Source organism: Balaenoptera acutorostrata, chromosome 3, assembly GCF_949987535.1.
Source record: "Balaenoptera acutorostrata chromosome 3, mBalAcu1.1, whole genome shotgun sequence".
NCBI classification, from domain to species: Eukaryota; Metazoa; Chordata; class Mammalia; order Artiodactyla; family Balaenopteridae; genus Balaenoptera; species Balaenoptera acutorostrata.
In genome coordinates, this window is record NC_080066.1 from 148,258,015 (window position 1) to 148,275,654 (window position 17,640).

The 17,640-nt window shown below is 40.5% G+C and overlaps 2 protein-coding genes across 8 annotated transcripts in view; one reads left to right on the forward strand and one right to left on the reverse strand.

Moving 5' to 3' along the window:
- The window catches only part of EXD2 (exonuclease 3'-5' domain containing 2), a 99,202-nt gene that overhangs the window by 75,535 nt on the left and 6,027 nt on the right, over positions 1 to 17,640 (forward strand). For 6 of the 7 annotated variants that reach the window (XM_057543822.1, XM_057543821.1, XM_007184351.2 and 3 more), the window contains 5 exons: positions 5,469 to 5,595; positions 12,443 to 12,774; positions 13,783 to 13,889; positions 14,140 to 14,275; positions 15,386 to 15,742. In XM_057543822.1, the coding sequence (XP_057399805.1) occupies positions 5,469 to 5,595; positions 12,443 to 12,774; positions 13,783 to 13,889; positions 14,140 to 14,275; positions 15,386 to 15,742 (1,059 nt within the window). The remainder of the gene's footprint in view (positions 1 to 5,468; positions 5,596 to 12,442; positions 12,775 to 13,782; positions 13,890 to 14,139; positions 14,276 to 15,385; positions 15,743 to 17,640) is intronic. The other variant, XM_057543823.1, reaches the window with a different exon arrangement.
- On the reverse strand, positions 4,222 to 5,017 carry LOC103013465 (neuronal vesicle trafficking-associated protein 1-like). The gene has a single exon (XM_057543824.1). The coding sequence runs from the start codon at positions 4,886 to 4,888 to the stop codon at positions 4,442 to 4,444; it is 447 nt and encodes a 148-aa protein (XP_057399807.1). The 5' UTR covers positions 4,889 to 5,017; the 3' UTR covers positions 4,222 to 4,441.

The window sequence follows — 17,640 nt, forward strand, 5'->3', positions numbered from 1 at the left end:
TTACCAGCTACGTGACCTTTGGCAAGTTACTAAGCCTCACTGTTCCTCAGTTCCCTCATCTGAAAAGTAGAAATAAATAATGTTCCCATCTCATAGGATTGGTGTGAGGATTAAACGAGTTAACCTACGTAAAGAACTTAGAAATGGTGTTTGACATATACAGAGTGCTGTGTAAATTTCAGCTATTACTGTCCATCATCATCATCATCATCATCATCATCACTACCACCTGTAGCACCACCATGATCTGATTGGTTTGTCCTTCCAGATCTCTTTCTATACAATTACAGTCCTCTCTATCAGTATATAGAAATTAGAAGTGCCCTTACTTACCTGGCTAAATGCAGAATGGCCAAGTGTCAAAATACAAAATTTGGCCAAAGCTGAATATGACCATGAACTTCTCTAGAAATAAGAATGAAGCATTTATCAGGCTTCTTCATTTTTAATGAAATCTTATTAAAATTTTAAACATTCTTATTTTATTATTGAATACTTTAGAAGTAAAATTAAAATTTTTTGACATATAGTAGAAGAAATTTGACATTATAGTGCAAGAATTATACTCAGCTTTTAGCTATAGGCTGCTCCTGGTGTTTGCTGTAAGTAGTTACTTTCGTTTGACTTTGGAGAGGAGCACAGATTTTCTTGGTAATGCTGTCCTCTTTTCTTCATACTCTCTATATTTTTATTATATGTTAGCAGAAGATAATTTATTATTGAGATTGTTGTATATGATTTTGGAACTTTTCCTAGTGAAACTTTGAAGTAGCAAAGGTGGCATCTTGTTTTTAATCCATCCTCGAAAAATGTGAAACCTTCCCAATGAGGACGTTTAAAAAAAGACTAATGACCTAAATGGAATTAAGTAACAAAAAACTAAGTGCTGTCTTTCAATGAGGGTAACGATTTCAAGGATTATGGAATACCCAGGCTTGATAAATTGCACAGCTGTTAGAAAGAATGTAATAAGTACGTTTGTGCTTACTGTCAGGAAAGGAGGTCCCTGATACATTAAGTGATAGAGCAAGTTGCAGAATAAAAAACAAAACAAATACCAAGAAACTGTATCTGCTCCTCCATCTAACCATCTGTTTTTTTGTTTGTCTGTAAAAAAGGTCTGGAGGGGCCTCAGTATACTCATAAGGGTCATTCTTCCTGAGGAGTGGAGGACTTTCACTTTTCACCCATTACTCTTCTCTGTTGTCTGAATTTTTAACAATAAACATTCATTGCTATTATAATTACTAATATAAAGGAAAGCATAAAAAGATTTTAAAAATTTAAAATAAAAGGGAAGAAGTTTGTCTCCCCCAAATTCTTAAGTTCCATTAATTGAACCACGACCTTACGTATTTTACCTAAGTGTGTCTAGACCTTTTTTTTTTTTTTTAATTATTAGCACCTTTAATTATTATTTATTTATTTATTTATTTATTTATTTATTTTTGGCTGTGTTGGGTCTTAGTTTCTGTGCGAGGGCTTCCTCTAGTTGCGGCAAGCCGGGGCCACTCTTCATCGTGGTGCGCGGGTCTCTCACTATCGCGGCCTCTCTTGTTGGGGAGCACAGGCTCCAGACGCGCAGGGTCAGTAGTTGTGGCTCACGGGCCTAGTTGCTCCGCGGCATGTGGGATCTTCCCAGACCAGGGCTCGAACCCGTGTCCCCTGCATTAGCAGGCAGATTCTCAACCACTGCACCACCAGGGAAGCCCCAGACCTTTTTTTTTTTAACTTTTTAGTCAGTGCTGCCTTTTGGGGTTGATGAAATCCATCAAGTTACTGCTTGTTTTTGTAAGGAAGGACTTCCTTTTCTTCATCATTATAATGATTTCATTTTCCACATTACCTGAGGGAATCGTGCATGTTGTAACAGTAACACTGATGTGAACCTCCACCTCCAAGCTTCCTCCTCTAAAACCTCTCGTCTCTCACTTGGTAACCAGCAAGTCAGCTCCACTTTTGTAGACTGGTGTGTTCTTAATTTTACATTAGCGCTTGTTTGGACTCTCCAATCCTTGGGTAAATTAATTTTTTTTCACCATTCTGCAGCTATTTGAATCAGAAAGTGTTTGAAGAGCAGAAGATTATTTGCGCCCTCAATGAAAGTAGCCTTATCATATTTTTCAAATTTGAAAAGTAATACACAAACACTAGCCAATTCAAATATAAAAAATGTAAGACTTCCCTGGTGGTGTAGTGGTTAAGAACCCGCCTGCCAATGCAGGGGACACGGGTTCAAGCCCTGGTCCGGGAAGATCCCACATGCCGCAGAACAACTAAGCCCATGCACCACAGCTACTGAGCCTGCGCTCTAGAGCCCATGAGCCACAACTACTGAGCCTGTGTGCCACAACTACTGAGCCCGCACGCCTAGAGCCTGTGCTTCGCAACAAGAGAAGCCACCGCAATGAGAAGCCCGCACACCGCAACGAAGAGTAGCCCCCACTTGCTGCAACTAGAGAAAGCCTGCACGCAGCAACAAAGACCCAACGCAGCCCAAAAAAAAAAAAAAATATATATATATATATATATATAAAATGTAAAGATTTATGATCACCCCAAACCCCACACCCAGAGATAACATCACTACCATTTGATTAATATCTTTCTAGTTAACTCTTTATGCTTCCTCTCTCTCACATACCTAGAATCACATACACACATTTATTGTGTAGTGTATATATATATTAATATAAAGAGTTCATAACATGTTTTCTTTCATAATCTCTTGTTACATAACTAATACATCATGGACATCTTTTCACATCAATATAGATCTACATCCTTTTTTTGGGGGGGGGGGTTCTGTGTTCTTTATTTGCACAGAGTGAAAATGTCAAAAGTTACATGTGAATGAGCTTACAGTCAATAAAATGCATGTCTCCTAGAAAATACAAATAGGGTTGCCTTGGCACTGCATTGACATGGGCTGGAATTTGCTGATAGATGATATCTCTACACAGAAGAAGTTCTGGCACGTAGTTATTGCTCTTATGCGTCGGCACAACTTCACAACATCCATGACTCTACGCCCACCCACTGCTCCAAGGTCATGGTCATTGTTTCCAAACACCCTTGATAATAAAATATACTGTATGTTTTGGAAGCACATTTCAGGAAACAGTAATGGAGTTGGCCATGACCACCATGCTTGTTCTCAACAGATCTTGCACTATTTGTCATTTATTTTTGATCTAAAAAAACAGTGAAACTTTTGACATGTCCACCAGAAACAACACATGTAAATAACATGGAAGAAAATGTCCATGAATGTCTTTTTTTCTATTTAATCATCTTACACACTTAGTTTATCTAACTGGCAATTTTGTAAACATATACTTTAATGTCAAGATTCAGGTTGAAACATAATTGTCTTACAAAGATTGTGAATGAAAATGTCATAATTGGACTTGCAAGGTGCGACACCAGCCCCCCCCCCCAGCCTTTCCTGCCTGTTTCTTACATCAAAGGAGTTACATCTGTCCCACAAAATAAAAATTAAAGTAGCCTTGGCTTACCAGCAATTACACTTTCACTTTTCTCACCCAGCTAATTGTTTTAAAACTAAGTAGCTAATACGGCTGTCGGTCCAAACTTATTCATAATAGATGTGAACAAAAGGGCCGGTAGGTTTCATTCCTACTCAGCCCATCACAGAGCAGACAGACTAGCTACAGGGAGACGGGTTCTGCAGCCTGTGGCCCAGGGTCCCCTCTTCCCAGAGTCCCCACCTCACATGCTCTGACCCAGTCCACATGCACTGAGGGAAACACAGCTCCCCTGCCCAGCGGGCGCCGTCTGTACCGAGAGGCAGCATTCTGCCTGCAGCAGTGACCCCTGCCCGAGCCGACCTGCTGCAGCGCCTGCACACTCAGGAGAGAGCATGGGGCAGGCGAGGGCACAACTGCGACCTGATGGCATCTTTCCTTCCTTCCCTCTGACGCTCACTATGGTGCATCTTGACCATTGGCACTATTGCCGTTGGCGGGAGGTGGGAAGAAACGTGCAGTACAGCTTGCTCTTAGCAAAGCAAGGGATCACTCTAGATATGGCTATGGTGTAAGGTTTGCAAACGGCAAGGTGGTTTAAAAAAAAAATCAATCACACCAAATGCATTATTTATCTGAAGTCCGAACCCCTTGCATACCCAGTGTAAATTTATTTTTTGACAGCATCCAATAAATCCCAGTAAAGTCGCTAAATTAAGATTCTTTACCATGGAAAGTGGTGTCAGAGCTCTTTAAGCAATGCTGATATGCACTTGATTTTATGCCCGTGGGTGGTCTGCAGCAAGCTGTATTTGCAGAGCAGCATTAGCAAACAGAAGCAGTTGCACCATACATGAGTAACCTCTAAATTATGGGTAATTATATCTAATGAAATGTCCCTCAAAGTCCCTTTGTTACCTTCAAGTGACACTGTAAGGAACCTGCCCATCTCGCTAAGCGGATTTCTCAGCAGCCTCAGTCTTCTGCTCTGAGAGCTTCTCCTCCGACAGAACTGACATCCACGGCCACACCGAGCGGGTGATGTTCTGCTTGGCCAGGTTGTAGTGGTTGATGACGGTGTAAAATTTCTCCCGGGCGTTGGAGTCTTGCTCTGCATAGTAGCTCTCCAAGCCTTCTGGGATGCACTGCATGTTCTTGAACCTCTCGGTAACACCCTCGGTGATGCTGACGGTGAACTCAGCTATCTTGGGAGGACGTGCTTTGCCTTTCTTGCGGTCAGGTTCATATTCAGTCTTAGTTTTCACGACCACCTTATTCAGGGGCGGGAACTGCAGTTGATTGACATCAAGGGGCGTCATCAGGGGGATGGTGTCGAAGCCATCCTCCAGCAGCGGCTGCTTGGTGCCCTTCTCCGCGAAATTGTTCCCCAACTTCACCATGGTTCCGGGAGACCCAAGGCTGACGCCCCACGTCCGGCTTCAGCAGGTCTGGACTCCGACCGCACTCCGAGCCTCCGCGTCGCCCGCTCCCGCTCACAGCAATCCATCCTTATTTTTAATAGCTATGTGGAATTTAATTGCATGGATATTTAACCAGTCTTCTATTGAGGATGTTAGGTTGTTTCCAGTTCTTTGCTACTATAAATAGTGCTGTAATGAAGATAGATTTATGTACATTTGTCTTAGGATAAATTACTGGAATTATTGAATCACAGAATTTTCATGTTCAAAACTTTGATAGCTATTTACTGACAAACTGTTTTTCATAAAGGTTATACAAATGTTCAGTGCACAAATTTTAGATTAGATGGTGATTCTTCATGTTCCACCAATACTAGATATAGTTATTTTTAAAAAATCTTTGTAATCTGATAGATTTTAAAATTGTATATACTTTTTATTTAGTTTGATGTAGTGAGATTATGTGTCATTTGTTTATTGGCCATTTGTATACCTTTTTTGATTTGCCTGTTCTTGTCCTTTCCCATTTTTGACACATGATTTTATTTATTTCTTGTAGAAACAATTTGCTCTCTAATGGGCTTAGCCTGAAATCACTCGCTGAGACTGTTTTGAACTTTCCCCTTGACAAGTCCCTTCTGCTTCGTTGCAGCAACTGGGATGCTGAGAATCTTACTGAGGATCAGGTACTTCTTATCAGAGTAGTTGAAGAGTGGAAGAGTCATTGCTTGTGAAATATAATTATTTAAAAAATTCTAATCCTCAAAGATGATATGTGTTGGGCAGAAATGCCTTAAAATAGCCTCATTGATGATACCCAAGAAAAATGCTCTATAATAATGTAGATGCCACTTAAATAAAAGGGTAAGAGTCCCTACTCTATTTTTTTGGAGCATTTACTATATGCCAGGCATTTCAGAAAATGTAATTTTTTTTGTCATGAATACAAATGCATAATTTAAAAAACCAAAGTGTTATAAGACTTACTATAAGAAACAGCCAGTAGTTCCCTGCCTTCCTCCCTCATTCCTATTACTCTTCCTTCTTTTCAGAGGCAACTGATTTCATTTCTTTCTGGTAATTACCATTATATTTTAAAATTACATGTATATATTACTCTTTCTTATTCTACATATTATCTTTTGACTTCTTGCTGTGGAAGACATGATTTAGTATAGTACTCTTGCAATTCCTGTATCCCCAGACAGATACTTATTCCCTTCCCCATGCTCCCAATAGAGGTAAATCATCATTTTTATCAGATTAATATCTACTTATATTGATATTATTTATAGCTGCTCCACATAGTAAACTGACTAAAGTAAATGTTTTTTCCTTATACAACTTTTTGTTTTCCCAGGAGTAGTAATTTATATTTTTGTTTGCTTAGTTTTCTATATACCTGTTAACTGTTTCAACCCCAGACTCTTTAACAGAACTATGTAGAGATCTCCTTTCTGCTGCTTCAGACACAGTCAGGTAACTTACTCCTTTCATTTCCCCTTGGAGCTAGCCCTGCTAGAGCTCTGTCATCCTGCTTCTTTCAGGACTGGTCGCACCCCAGCCCTGCTGCCCAACTCTCATCCTGAAATTCGCATTTACCATCAGCCTGGGAATTCCCTTCACCTCTCTTCTATAGTAGAGCCTCTGTTTTAAAAATATCGTGTCTTCTTACTCTCTTATCTTGGTGGAGAACATTCAAAGTAGCTTCTTGAGAAAAGGAGCGTGGGGAGTTAATTTATGACACCATGCACGTCTGAAAAGATATTAGTTTCCCTCTCTATTAACTGATGGTTTGTCTGAGGGTCAGCATTTTAGGGTGGAAATCATTTTCCTTCAGAACTTTGAAGGTAATGCTCCTTGTAGCTTCCAGTGTTGATGTTGAGTATGTGACTTGTTTTTCTTTCTGCAAAATCTTCTCTTTATTCTTAGTTTTTAAAATTCATGATGATAGTGTGGGCCATTTTTCATTATAGTTTTAGAATTCAGTGGACCCTTTCGGTCTGGAAGCTCATGTCTTTCAGTTCAGGGAATTATTCTCATACTATTTCTTGGAAAATTTCCCTCTTTTTTGTTTCTAGAACTCATATTATTTGTATATTGGATCCCTTGAATTGATCCTCTCATTTTCTTAGTAAAATATTTTCTCTCTGGTTTTCCATCTCTATATTTTTTATTTTACCTTCTGGGAAATGTCCTCAAGTTTATCTTTCAGTATTCTGATCAACTTTTAATTATTCCTATCATATTAAGTTATAAGAGCTCCTGGTCTTCTCTCAATATTCGCTTTTAAAATAACCTTGCATTTTTGTTTAATGGATATCATATCTTCTGTTATCTTAGAGTATTGAAGATTTCTGAAGTTTTCTTCTCCTTCCTGTATTGCCTCTTTTTCCTCTGAATTTCTAATTTAATGTTTGATTTGGTCTTTGTCTTCCACGTTAAAGATTTTTCTAAAATGTTTAGATCCTTGGCTATCCATTTTTGTTTACAAAGGAGACATTAAAGCTCCAGTTGAATCTGTCAGTTAATGAATGAGTAAATACAATATGGTATAGCCACACAATGGAATATTATTCAGCAATAAAAAGCTACAACATGGATGAGTCTTGAGAACATTATGCTAAGTGAAAGAAGCTAGTCACAAAAGATCACATATTGTATGATTCCGTTTATATGAAATATTCAGAACAGGCAAATCTATAGAGACAAAAAATAAATTAGTGGCTGCTTAGGACTGGAAGAAGTGGGGGATGACTGGTAAAGGATATAAGTTTTCTTACTGGGCTGCTGAAAATGTTCTAAAATTGACTGTGATGAAGGTTGCATAATTCTGTAAATAATTCTAAAAATTCTAAATAAAATACTAAAATTTCTGAATCCTGCAACATCTGTAAAAGACATCTTTGGGACTGTTGGAGACATTAGGATACAACTGTGTATTATTGTATTTTGTCAATGTTAAAGTTCTTGAGTGTGGTAATGGTGTTGTGATTATGTAGGAGAGTGTCCTTGTTCTTAGAAGATACACACTAAAGTATTTAGGGATGAAGTAAATATCATAATAGCTGCAACTTAATTTTGAAAAGTGTTCAGCCCAAAAAAAAAAAAATGTTTGTGTGGTGTATGTATTGTATTGTAAAGAGATAAAGCAAATGTTGACAATTGTGAATGTCAATTGTCATTCTTTTAACTTTTCCTTAGGTTTGAAAACTTTCAAATAAGACATTGGGAAGAAAAAGTTAATTGCTACCAAATTTGAAACCAAATTTGTGATCCATATTATTGTGAGAATTCAGAATTTCCAAAGACTCTTATTCATTCTTCATTTTTAAAATTTTATTGTTTTTCCAATTATAAACATAATGCTTAATGAGATTTTGTAAAATACAGAAAATAATATTTAAATTTGACATTTAAAAAAAATGGAATGAGAGCACAGAGCATATGGCCAAGTATTTTTGACTAGCGAGTTTTATTGTCAGTAAATATTAATATAAATTAAAGTCAAATGTCAGTAACTGTAAGTCTTTTCTCTCAGGCCGCTCAGTTTCTCCAGACATGAATCTCCTACTCTTCTGCCCAAAAGGTATCAGCCCCACAGCCTATATTCTGGTAGCTGAGTGGGAGAGAAGGTGCTGGTAGTCTCATCATTTAATATGTAGATTTTCCCATAATCCCCCTTTTTCCTTTTGACACTTTGCCCCCAACCTCTGCCATACCTGGTATTACTAGGTCCAGATCCTCTGTGATTTAGCCACTATATGACTTAAACTTGTCAAAACCCAAACTCTGTACACCGAGTAAAACAAAGCAGAAATATGAGTTTATTGAACAGTTTTGACCTGCAAGCTGGGAAACTCAAGGCCATGGGAGCAATGAGTTTCAAGTTGCTCACGGACTAAAGGGTTTTCATTGGGTAAATGTGGAAGATTTTTGGCTTTTTCAGCTGATTGTTTGCCTAGTGGTCTTCTTCCTTATTTGGATCAGGATAGCTGAGACAGGGGAATAAGGAAGTCCAAAGATGGCATGAACAGACTCAGTGTTTAGAGATTGACTGACATCCTCTGCTGATTTCTGAGGAAAGCTGTAAATTCCTGCAAGTTATGTTAAATAAAGTTTCATTTTCTTTAATGTGCCTGCATTGGCCACCTCCATTTTGTCTCTGACATAAGTGACTCCATTTTAGTTTTGGTTCTACAAACTTTTACTCTTTTGGGTCAGGGAAGGAGTAATTGCCTGTCCCTATGCTGTAAGAGAGGAGATCTGGGGTTGTAAGTGTTATTTACAGAGACTGTCACCTGATCCTCCTGTTTTCACCCCTGCTTGTATCATTGCTTTTATAGGTACCTGGTGCCTCGCATTCTTTATACTTTGCCATTCTTTGTGGCTCAGATTAATTTGATTTTTGGATTTTTTGCTTACTACCCCCTACAGGCCTAGGTTTCAACCTTCTCTTGTTTGCTTAGTTCGTTACCATTTGTTTGTTCATCCTTCTAAAACATTGTGTTGTTGGTTTTTTTTTTTTGGACCGCACTGCATGGCATGCAGCAATCCTAGTTCCCGACCAGGGGGAACCCACGCACCCTGCAGTGGAAGCACAGTCTTAACCACCAGACCGCCAGGGAAGTCCCCCAAAACATTGCTAATGGAAAGAGTTAGCAATAGTTAGTATCTTAGGATCATTATTATCCTGTGAGAGAGTTCTGGGAATCAAGGTATCTGATTTTGTTTTCTAAAGCTATTTCAGATTTGCTGCAACCCTGAGTAAGTTACTTCTTTGTGCCTTGGTTGGTTCATTCCTTCCTTTCTTTTAATAGTTTTATTGAAATATAATTTACATACAATAAAATGCACCCATTTAAAGTATACAAGTCAGGGACTTCCCTGGCGGTCCAGTGGTTAGGACTCCGCCCTTCCACTGCTGGGGGCCCGGGTTTGATCCCTGGTTGGGGAACTAAGATCCTGCAAGCCGTGCAATGCGGCCAAAAAAAGTATACAAGTCAATGGATTTTAGTATATTTACAGAGTTGTGTAACCATCACCACAATCTAGTTTTAGAACATTTTCATCACCCCAAAAGAAACCCCATACCCATTAGCAGTCACTTCCCATCTCACCTCCCCAACACCCCAGCCTTAGGCAACCGCTACTCTACTTTCTGTCTCTATAAATTTGCCTGTTCTGGACATTTCATATAAATGGAATCATACAGTATGTGGTTTTTTGGATTGGCTTCTTCACTTACCATGTTTTTGTGGTTCATCCATTTTGTAGCATCTATCGGTACTTCATTTCTTTTTTATTGCTAAATAATGCTTCATTGTATGGATAGACCACATTTTGTTTATTCGTTTATCAATTGGTAGACATTTGGGTTGCTTTCATTTTTTTAGCTGTTATGAATAAGCCACTATGAATATCTGTGTATAAGCTTTTATGTGGACATACCTTTTCAGTTCTCTTGGGTAAATACCTAGGATGGAATTGTTGAGTCATATGGTAACTTTATGTTTAACTCTTTGAGGAACTGCCCAACTATTTTCCAAAGTAACCGTACCATTTTATAGTCCCAGCAGCAATGTATGAAGGTTCCAATTTTCCATAACCTTACCAACACTTATTATTATTCATCTTTTTGATTAGAGTAATCCTAGTAGGTGTGAAGTGGTATTTCGTTGTGGTTTTGATTTATATTTCCCTAGTGACCAATGATGCTGAGCATCTTTCATGTGCTTATTGGCTATTGGTATATCTTCTTTGGAGAAATGTCTGTTCAGATCCTTTGCTCACATTTTAATTGTGTTGTTTGTCTTTAAATTGTTGAGTTTTAAGAGACGTGTGTGTGTGTGTGTGTGTGTGTGTGTTCTTTATATATTCTGGATACTAATCCCTTATCAGATATATAATTTATAAATATTTTCTCCCATTTTCTGCAGATTGTCTTTTCACTTACTTGATGGGATCATTTAAAGCACGAAAGCTTTTAATTTTGATGAGGTCCAGTTATCTATTTTTTCTTTTATTTCTCATGCTTTTGGTGTCATATCTAAGAAATCATTGCCTAACCCAAGGTCATGAACATTTACTCCTCTGTTTTCTTTTTTTTAATATATAAATTTATTTATTTATTTATTTTTGGCTGTGTTGGGTCTTTGTGGCTGTGTGTGGGCTTTCTCTAGTTGCGGCGAGCGGGGGCTACTTTTAATTGCGGTGCACGGGCTTCTCATTGCGGTGGCTTCTCTTGTGCAGAGCACCGACTCTAGGCGTGCGGGCTTCAGTAGTTGTGGCACGCGGGCTTCAGTAGTTGTGGCTTGCAGTCTCTAGAGCGCAGGCTCAGTACGGTTAGTTGCTTAGTTGCTCCACGGCATGTGGTATCTTCCCGGACCAGGGCTCGAACCCGTGTCCCCTGCATTGGCAGGCAGATTCTTAACCACTGTGCCACCAGGGAAATCCCTCCTATGTTTTCTTCTAAGAGTTTTATGTTTTGGCTCTTACACTTAGGTTCATAATCCATTTTGAGTTAATTTGTGTGTGTGGTGTGAAGTAGGAGTCCAACTTTATCTTTTTGCATGTGGACATCCAGTTGTTCCAGCACCATTTGTTGAAAAGTGCCTTGGATTCCTTATCATTTGGAAATAATTTGTTAAAAAACATTCTGAACTCTTCACGTTCAAGCATCCTCTTTTCCTGTGGGAGACAACTTGCTGACAGAGATGTAGATGGTTGGGTCTAGGTGGAAAATTTTACCCAAACCTTATTTTTCTATTATTCTATTCCTTTTTTCTATTATTCTAAAAGCACAAAAAAAATCCATACTAATAGTGTTATTTACCAGGCTTGATTATTAAAGGTGAATTAAAGGAATTTTAAAGTCCTCACATGCTTTGTTGGGAAGAGCTATTAATTATAGTTTTGACTACTTTTATTTATGACCAGCTTGCCTGTGCCTAGTTGCTTGGGAGAATGACTTACTATTAATAAATACATAAATTCCAGAAGTGGGCCCTTGTGACTTGATTTGAGGTCCATGTTTGAAACTGTTTTCCTTGTTTTACACATTGTATTAATATGTACAGCAGTTTGTTTCTGATCAATAGTCACACAGGCCTCTTAATGAATCTTGGTTTCAGTTTTCTAGATGATGACAGTTTCCAAAGTGAAGTTGTCAGACCTGTGCTAACTACCCTACCTCAAACTTGAGAAAAATCTGTCTAGCAGGTTTGGTAGCAGATAGAAAGAAACTTCACTGATTTATATAGATTAGGAATTTTGAACAGGTAGAGTAGGTCATTATTTTAGCTATGTTAGTTAAAAACATAGAGAACATGAGGATTCCTTATACTATTTGATTTGTTTTTGTATCATTTGGATTTTTTTGTAATTAAAAGGTTTTAAGGAGTACATGGTGCCTGGGTTACTGTACATCTTGAATTGGAACCTAAAAGTTGTCTCTGTCTTTGCGATTGATTTTGAAGTTGCTCTCTCTGGTTTGCCTTCTGGATTCCACTGATCTCTGACTTTTCTCTTCAGGTAATTTATGCTGCCAGGGATGCCCAGATTTCAGTGGCTCTCTTTCTCCATCTTCTTGGATACCCTTTCTCTAGGAATTCAACTCTAGAAGAAAATGATGACTTCATTGGCTGGAGAAAAGTCTTGGAGAAATGTCAGGATGTGGTAGATATCCCATTCCGAAGCAAAGGAATTAGCAGATTGGGAGAGGAGGTTAATGGGGAAGCAACAGAATCTCAGCAGAAGCCAAGAAATAAGAAGTCGAAGACCAATGGAATGATGCCAGGCAACCACCAAGGGAGAGACCCCAGAAAACATAAAAGAAAGCCCCTTGGAGTGGGCTATTCTGCCAGGTAACTGAATTGTTCCATGTCTAGTAGAATCCAAGGCCCAGCCTCCAGCAAAAGGCATGATGCCTTACCTTGGATCTGGGGAGAAGGCTAGTGCGGTAAGGTGGCAGAGGCTCTCCAAGGATTAATTCTATTTTTCCTTTCCTTCAAGGACATTTGGAGCTATCCTTTGATTTATTTGTATATTTTTTCTTTTTGCCCTTCTTCTACTTTTTTATTTGTGGGCAGTTGGAGTGAAAAGGAGGAGAGCTTAACCTGGCTTTGTCACTGACTTTGATGTGACCTTAGACCTGTACTTTTCCAATTATAAGTGAGGGCGTAATTATTATTCCTTGCTTGCTTCAGGATAGCTGTGAAGGTAACATGAAGTGCCTCATACTTTTCAGGAGAAATGCATCATCTGATTTCTTGTTCATTTGGTATTTGATTATTTAGAATGGCATCCAGTCCTAAGTCGATGTTACTCTCTAGCCAATGGGAATTTTCCTGTACAGCTTATGCCTCTATTGCAGAAAGATGACTAATAAGTACTTTGGAGTGGAAGTTTGGTCCCTATAGTAAAGTGCCTTTAGGAATTGTGTGATTAAATTGAAGCAACTATTGCATATGAGCCAGAAATAAATCCACGTGGCACCCATTACTTTAGCTTGAAGTTCTTTAATTTTAATTTACTTTGTTAATCCAATGATTACTCTACAGGGAAGTTTTCCTGGTGTTCTGTTCCTGCTTGCTTTCATGATAGAACTATGTAAACACTATCCAACTCACTCCCTAATGTTCCAATCTATAAATATAAAAACTAATAGTATAAACTGATTCATTTTAATTTCTCTTTCCTAGCCCATTGCAGATGGAGGAATAAACATGATTTCTTGCTGTGTTTTTTTTTTTCAAAAACGTAATGTTTGACCCTAGTGTTGAATAGTTCGGGTCACTGAATCTAGGAAGGCAACTGGTACCTTGATCAATAGTTAGCTCCCAGTTTTAGATTTCTCTCTCCGTTCCCCACAGAAAATCACCCCTCTATGATAACTGCTTTCTCCACGCACCTGATGGACAGCCCCTCTGCACTTGTGATCGAAGAAAAGCTCAGTGGTACCTGGACAAAGGCATTGGAGGTTTGAGATTCCACTGTCATATTAGATTTATAATTCGGTGCATGCGGACACTGACCAGAGTGGGCATGAGATAAGGCAGAGGGATGGGATGGATAGAAGGCAGAGAGACCTAGAGACACGTGGGATGGGGCTGTTCAGAACCCAGAAATAGTGATCTCTGCCAGGATACAGCAGAGAACAACTGAGGTGGTGCTTATTCCTTGGGGGAGAGGTGGGCAGGCATACACTAACACTGCTTCTTTTCTCTAAGAGCTGGTGAGTGAAGAGCCTTTTGTGGTCAAGCTACAGTTTGAACCTGCGGGGAGACCTGAATCCCCGGGAGACTACTACTTGATGGTTAAAGAAAACCTGTGTGTAGTGTGTGGCAAGAAAGACTCATACATTCGGTGAGTGTGGGCTGGGCTGCCCTGTTGTCTGCGTCTGATGGAAATTGCCCTTCAAGCCACACGCAGAGCCCTTGGCGGGCTTGACTGAGTCTGCCGACTTTGGCTGGGAGACTTGTCCCCAGGGGGCATCCCAGTGTCCTCAAGAGCTTCAGAACTCCACCTGGCCTTGCTGTAGTGGCTCCTGCCACTCCTGAGCCAGTTCTTAGTTTCCGGAACGAAACACTCTTCTCGATAACAGTTTGCCCTGAAGAGAGTCATTCCCTTTGCTCATGAAGGAACGGAGACCTTCCTTCCTTAGGAAGCTGCCTTTCTCTCTGTGTCCTTATGATCCTCCCTTGAGTGGCTCACAAGCTTTGTGACCCTTGATATACGGGTATCCAGATGACCCGAAGGCACAGTCTGGAATAGTCTCAGAAGATTATGCTGCGTCAAGGTCCCCAGGCAGTGAAGGTGAAGTTACCACTGGGCCTGGGTGCCCAGACCCCTGGCTTTCTCCCTGGCTTCTGTGTAGCAACTCGCTTGCCTCCTTTCTCCGCTTGCAAAGTGTGACAAATGGTTGTTGCTGCCAAGAGGTTTCCCTGAGAGCTTAGTTCTCCTTAGACAATAATGATGGACTTTGATGAACCAGGGAAACAATTTTAGAGTAAGGGATTCTTCAGGTGAAGGAAATGGGCTTTTACAGGTCACCAGGCTTCCAAAGTTTCAGGAGTAGCAGTTACCTGCTGTGTGCTTTGAGAGAGTTGCTTTCCAGATGTTGAAGGCCATTAGAATTTCTTTTCATTTCTCGGATACTTTTCCTTCTGGGAGCACAGCCTTCCCAAAGGTGGTTATTAGCCTCTCCCTGCCCCTGGCCTGCCAGAGGAGTCTGACCGCCGGTGGCCTGCACTCACTTCAAGGAGAGGGGAACCCAAGGCCCGTAGGTAGGTGGGCCAAGAGTGGAATAGGTGGTATGGCCTTTAATGTCACCTCTGCTGGGCTGTGGGACCCAAGCTCCTCAGTTGTGTTTAGGCCCAGATCAGAACCCTAGTAGCCTGCCTGCCTGCCTGCCGACTCCGTGCATGTTCTGTGTCGTGTGCTAACGAGCATCGCCTTCTGCGTGGGCTTGTTTAGGAAGAACGTGATTCCGCATGAGTACCGGAAGCACTTTCCCATCGAGATGAAGGACCACAACTCCCACGATGTACTGCTGCTCTGCACCTCCTGCCACGCCATCTCCAACTACTATGACAACCACTTGAAACAGCAGCTGGCCAGGGAGTTCCAGGCCCCCACCGGCTCCGAGGAGGGCTTGCGCCTGCTGGAAGATCCTGAGCGCCGGCAGGTGCGTTCTGGGGCCAGGGCCCTGCTCAACGCAGAGGGCCTGCCCGCGCACCGCAAGGAGGAGCTGCTGCAGGCGCTCAGAGAGTTTTATCACACAGACATGGTCACGGAGGAGATGCTTCAGGAGGCTGCCGGCCTGGAGACCAGGTACGATCCACAGTCCTGCTCAGAGGGGGCTGAGGACTAATCCGGTGACTTAACCCCGACTACTCGGTGAGAATGCTTGCCGGGGAGGGAGCAGTGGTCGTCCAGGCACAGTGCGCAGCCTCGTGCTTACCCCATTGAGTCTCTGTGGCTTAAGACGCCATGCGGGTGGGATAGAGCAATCTATTTGCTAATTTACTTTCCACAGGAGACTTGCCTTCTATCCTTGACCCTTCGAGGTCATATACTTATGTCCAGCCATTTTCGTGATTAGCAGGAGAGTTCAGAGGCACTGGAGTTGTACCTTATACATTCTCTGCAGAAGTAAATCCTCAGGTCAGCTCATAAGAGGAAAATAAGAGTCAAAAAATATCCTTCAATCTCTAGAGTTGCCCGTGAAGTACAATGTGTGTAGTTTTGCATCTCTTCCCTTCTCTAGGTCTGTGGGAATTGAGACAAATGGATTCACGTTTCTTGTCTCACCTGTACTCCGGGGTGTTGGTCTACTGAATGGGATGTTGGCCAGAATTGCTGTTACTATTTAAATTACTTTTTACCTTTTTCCTTCCTTGCTTGCTTTCTCTCTCTTTCCCCGTCAGTACATAGTTGAATTCATATCATTTAATTCAGTGTCCCTAAATGAGAAGCATGTTTTGGTCCTGAGAAATAAATGGGCACATGGCCCAGATGATAAAAACTCTGGGCTACCTGCTATAGTTTTGCTTCCCAACTTGCCACTTCTTTCAATGGTAACAGGGGTTGAAATAATTGAACTGATAAGGTCGCAAATCCTGGTAGCTATGCTGGTTGCCTTAGTGTTTTGTTATGAAAACAAAACAACCCTCCCCCACAAACTTAATTATAGCAAAAAATATTTATTGAACAAATTTTTTATAGATATCCTAATCTATTCCACCAAATTAATAAACTTTATATAAATTGCCTTAATTATTTCTTATAACAACCCTATGAGGTAGGAGTTTCTTACTGGTAACTGCTAACATATCCTGTATCTTTAAAATCTTTTAAAATTTTAAAAAATTATTCTTAAATTTTATTCTTAAAACTATTTTCCAAGTTTTATATTAGATGCCCCGAGGTTAAAGTTAAGTAACTTGCCAAAGTCATATTACAAATTAATGAGACTGGCTCCTTTAACCAATTCCCAAATGTATTTCCTAGAACAGCTAAACTTGCCCTTTCAGTGACAGACCTTTCTAACAAATTCATCTTGCTGACTTGGATGGAAGGGTGCTGGGCTTGGATATCTAGGACCGAGAAGAACAGCTGTTTGGGGAAAGTTAGGCAAGTTAGTGGGATGCTTGTGAGCTAAATAAGAAAATGCCCTGCAAATACCCAGGGGGCACGAACTCTGCTAGTTAGCGAGGATTGAGAGTGGGGTATGGATTGTAGGGAGAGGAACGGAGCCCCGGGCAGGGAGCTTCCTTTATTCATAGGAGCTGACAGTACTGTCCACAAGGTATCTTAGTTAGAAAGGAGGCAGGGATTCATCTTCTCATTAAACAGCACTAGCTGTGCAACCGAGCAACCACGGTAGAATTTCATCGCAACAGAAGCACGTCCTGTGGATGTGGTTTGGCATTCTTTGTATAAGAAGGAAGACACCGAAGAAATATTACCACCTTCATTTTACATTCAGGTGTTATACTGTGATGAAAACCTGGAACACGCGGGCTGCTTGAACAGCTAATATAGAGACTGAGTATGGTTCAGAATGAGTAACTTAAAAGAAGTAACTGGGGAACCCTGGAGTAAATGAAAGACCAACATTCTTCACCCATCATCAGCCAGACAGCGGGGCCTCTCTAGTGGGGGCTGAGCATTATGCAGTAGCCTTCCCATAAGTATAGATCAGAATCTCCAAATGCCTTCTGCTGGAT

Coding starts and splice junctions, on each gene's coding strand:
- LOC103013465 (XM_057543824.1), bottom strand. CDS start 4,888: ATGGTGAAGTTGGGGAACAATTTCGCGGAGAAGGGCACCAAGCAGCCG.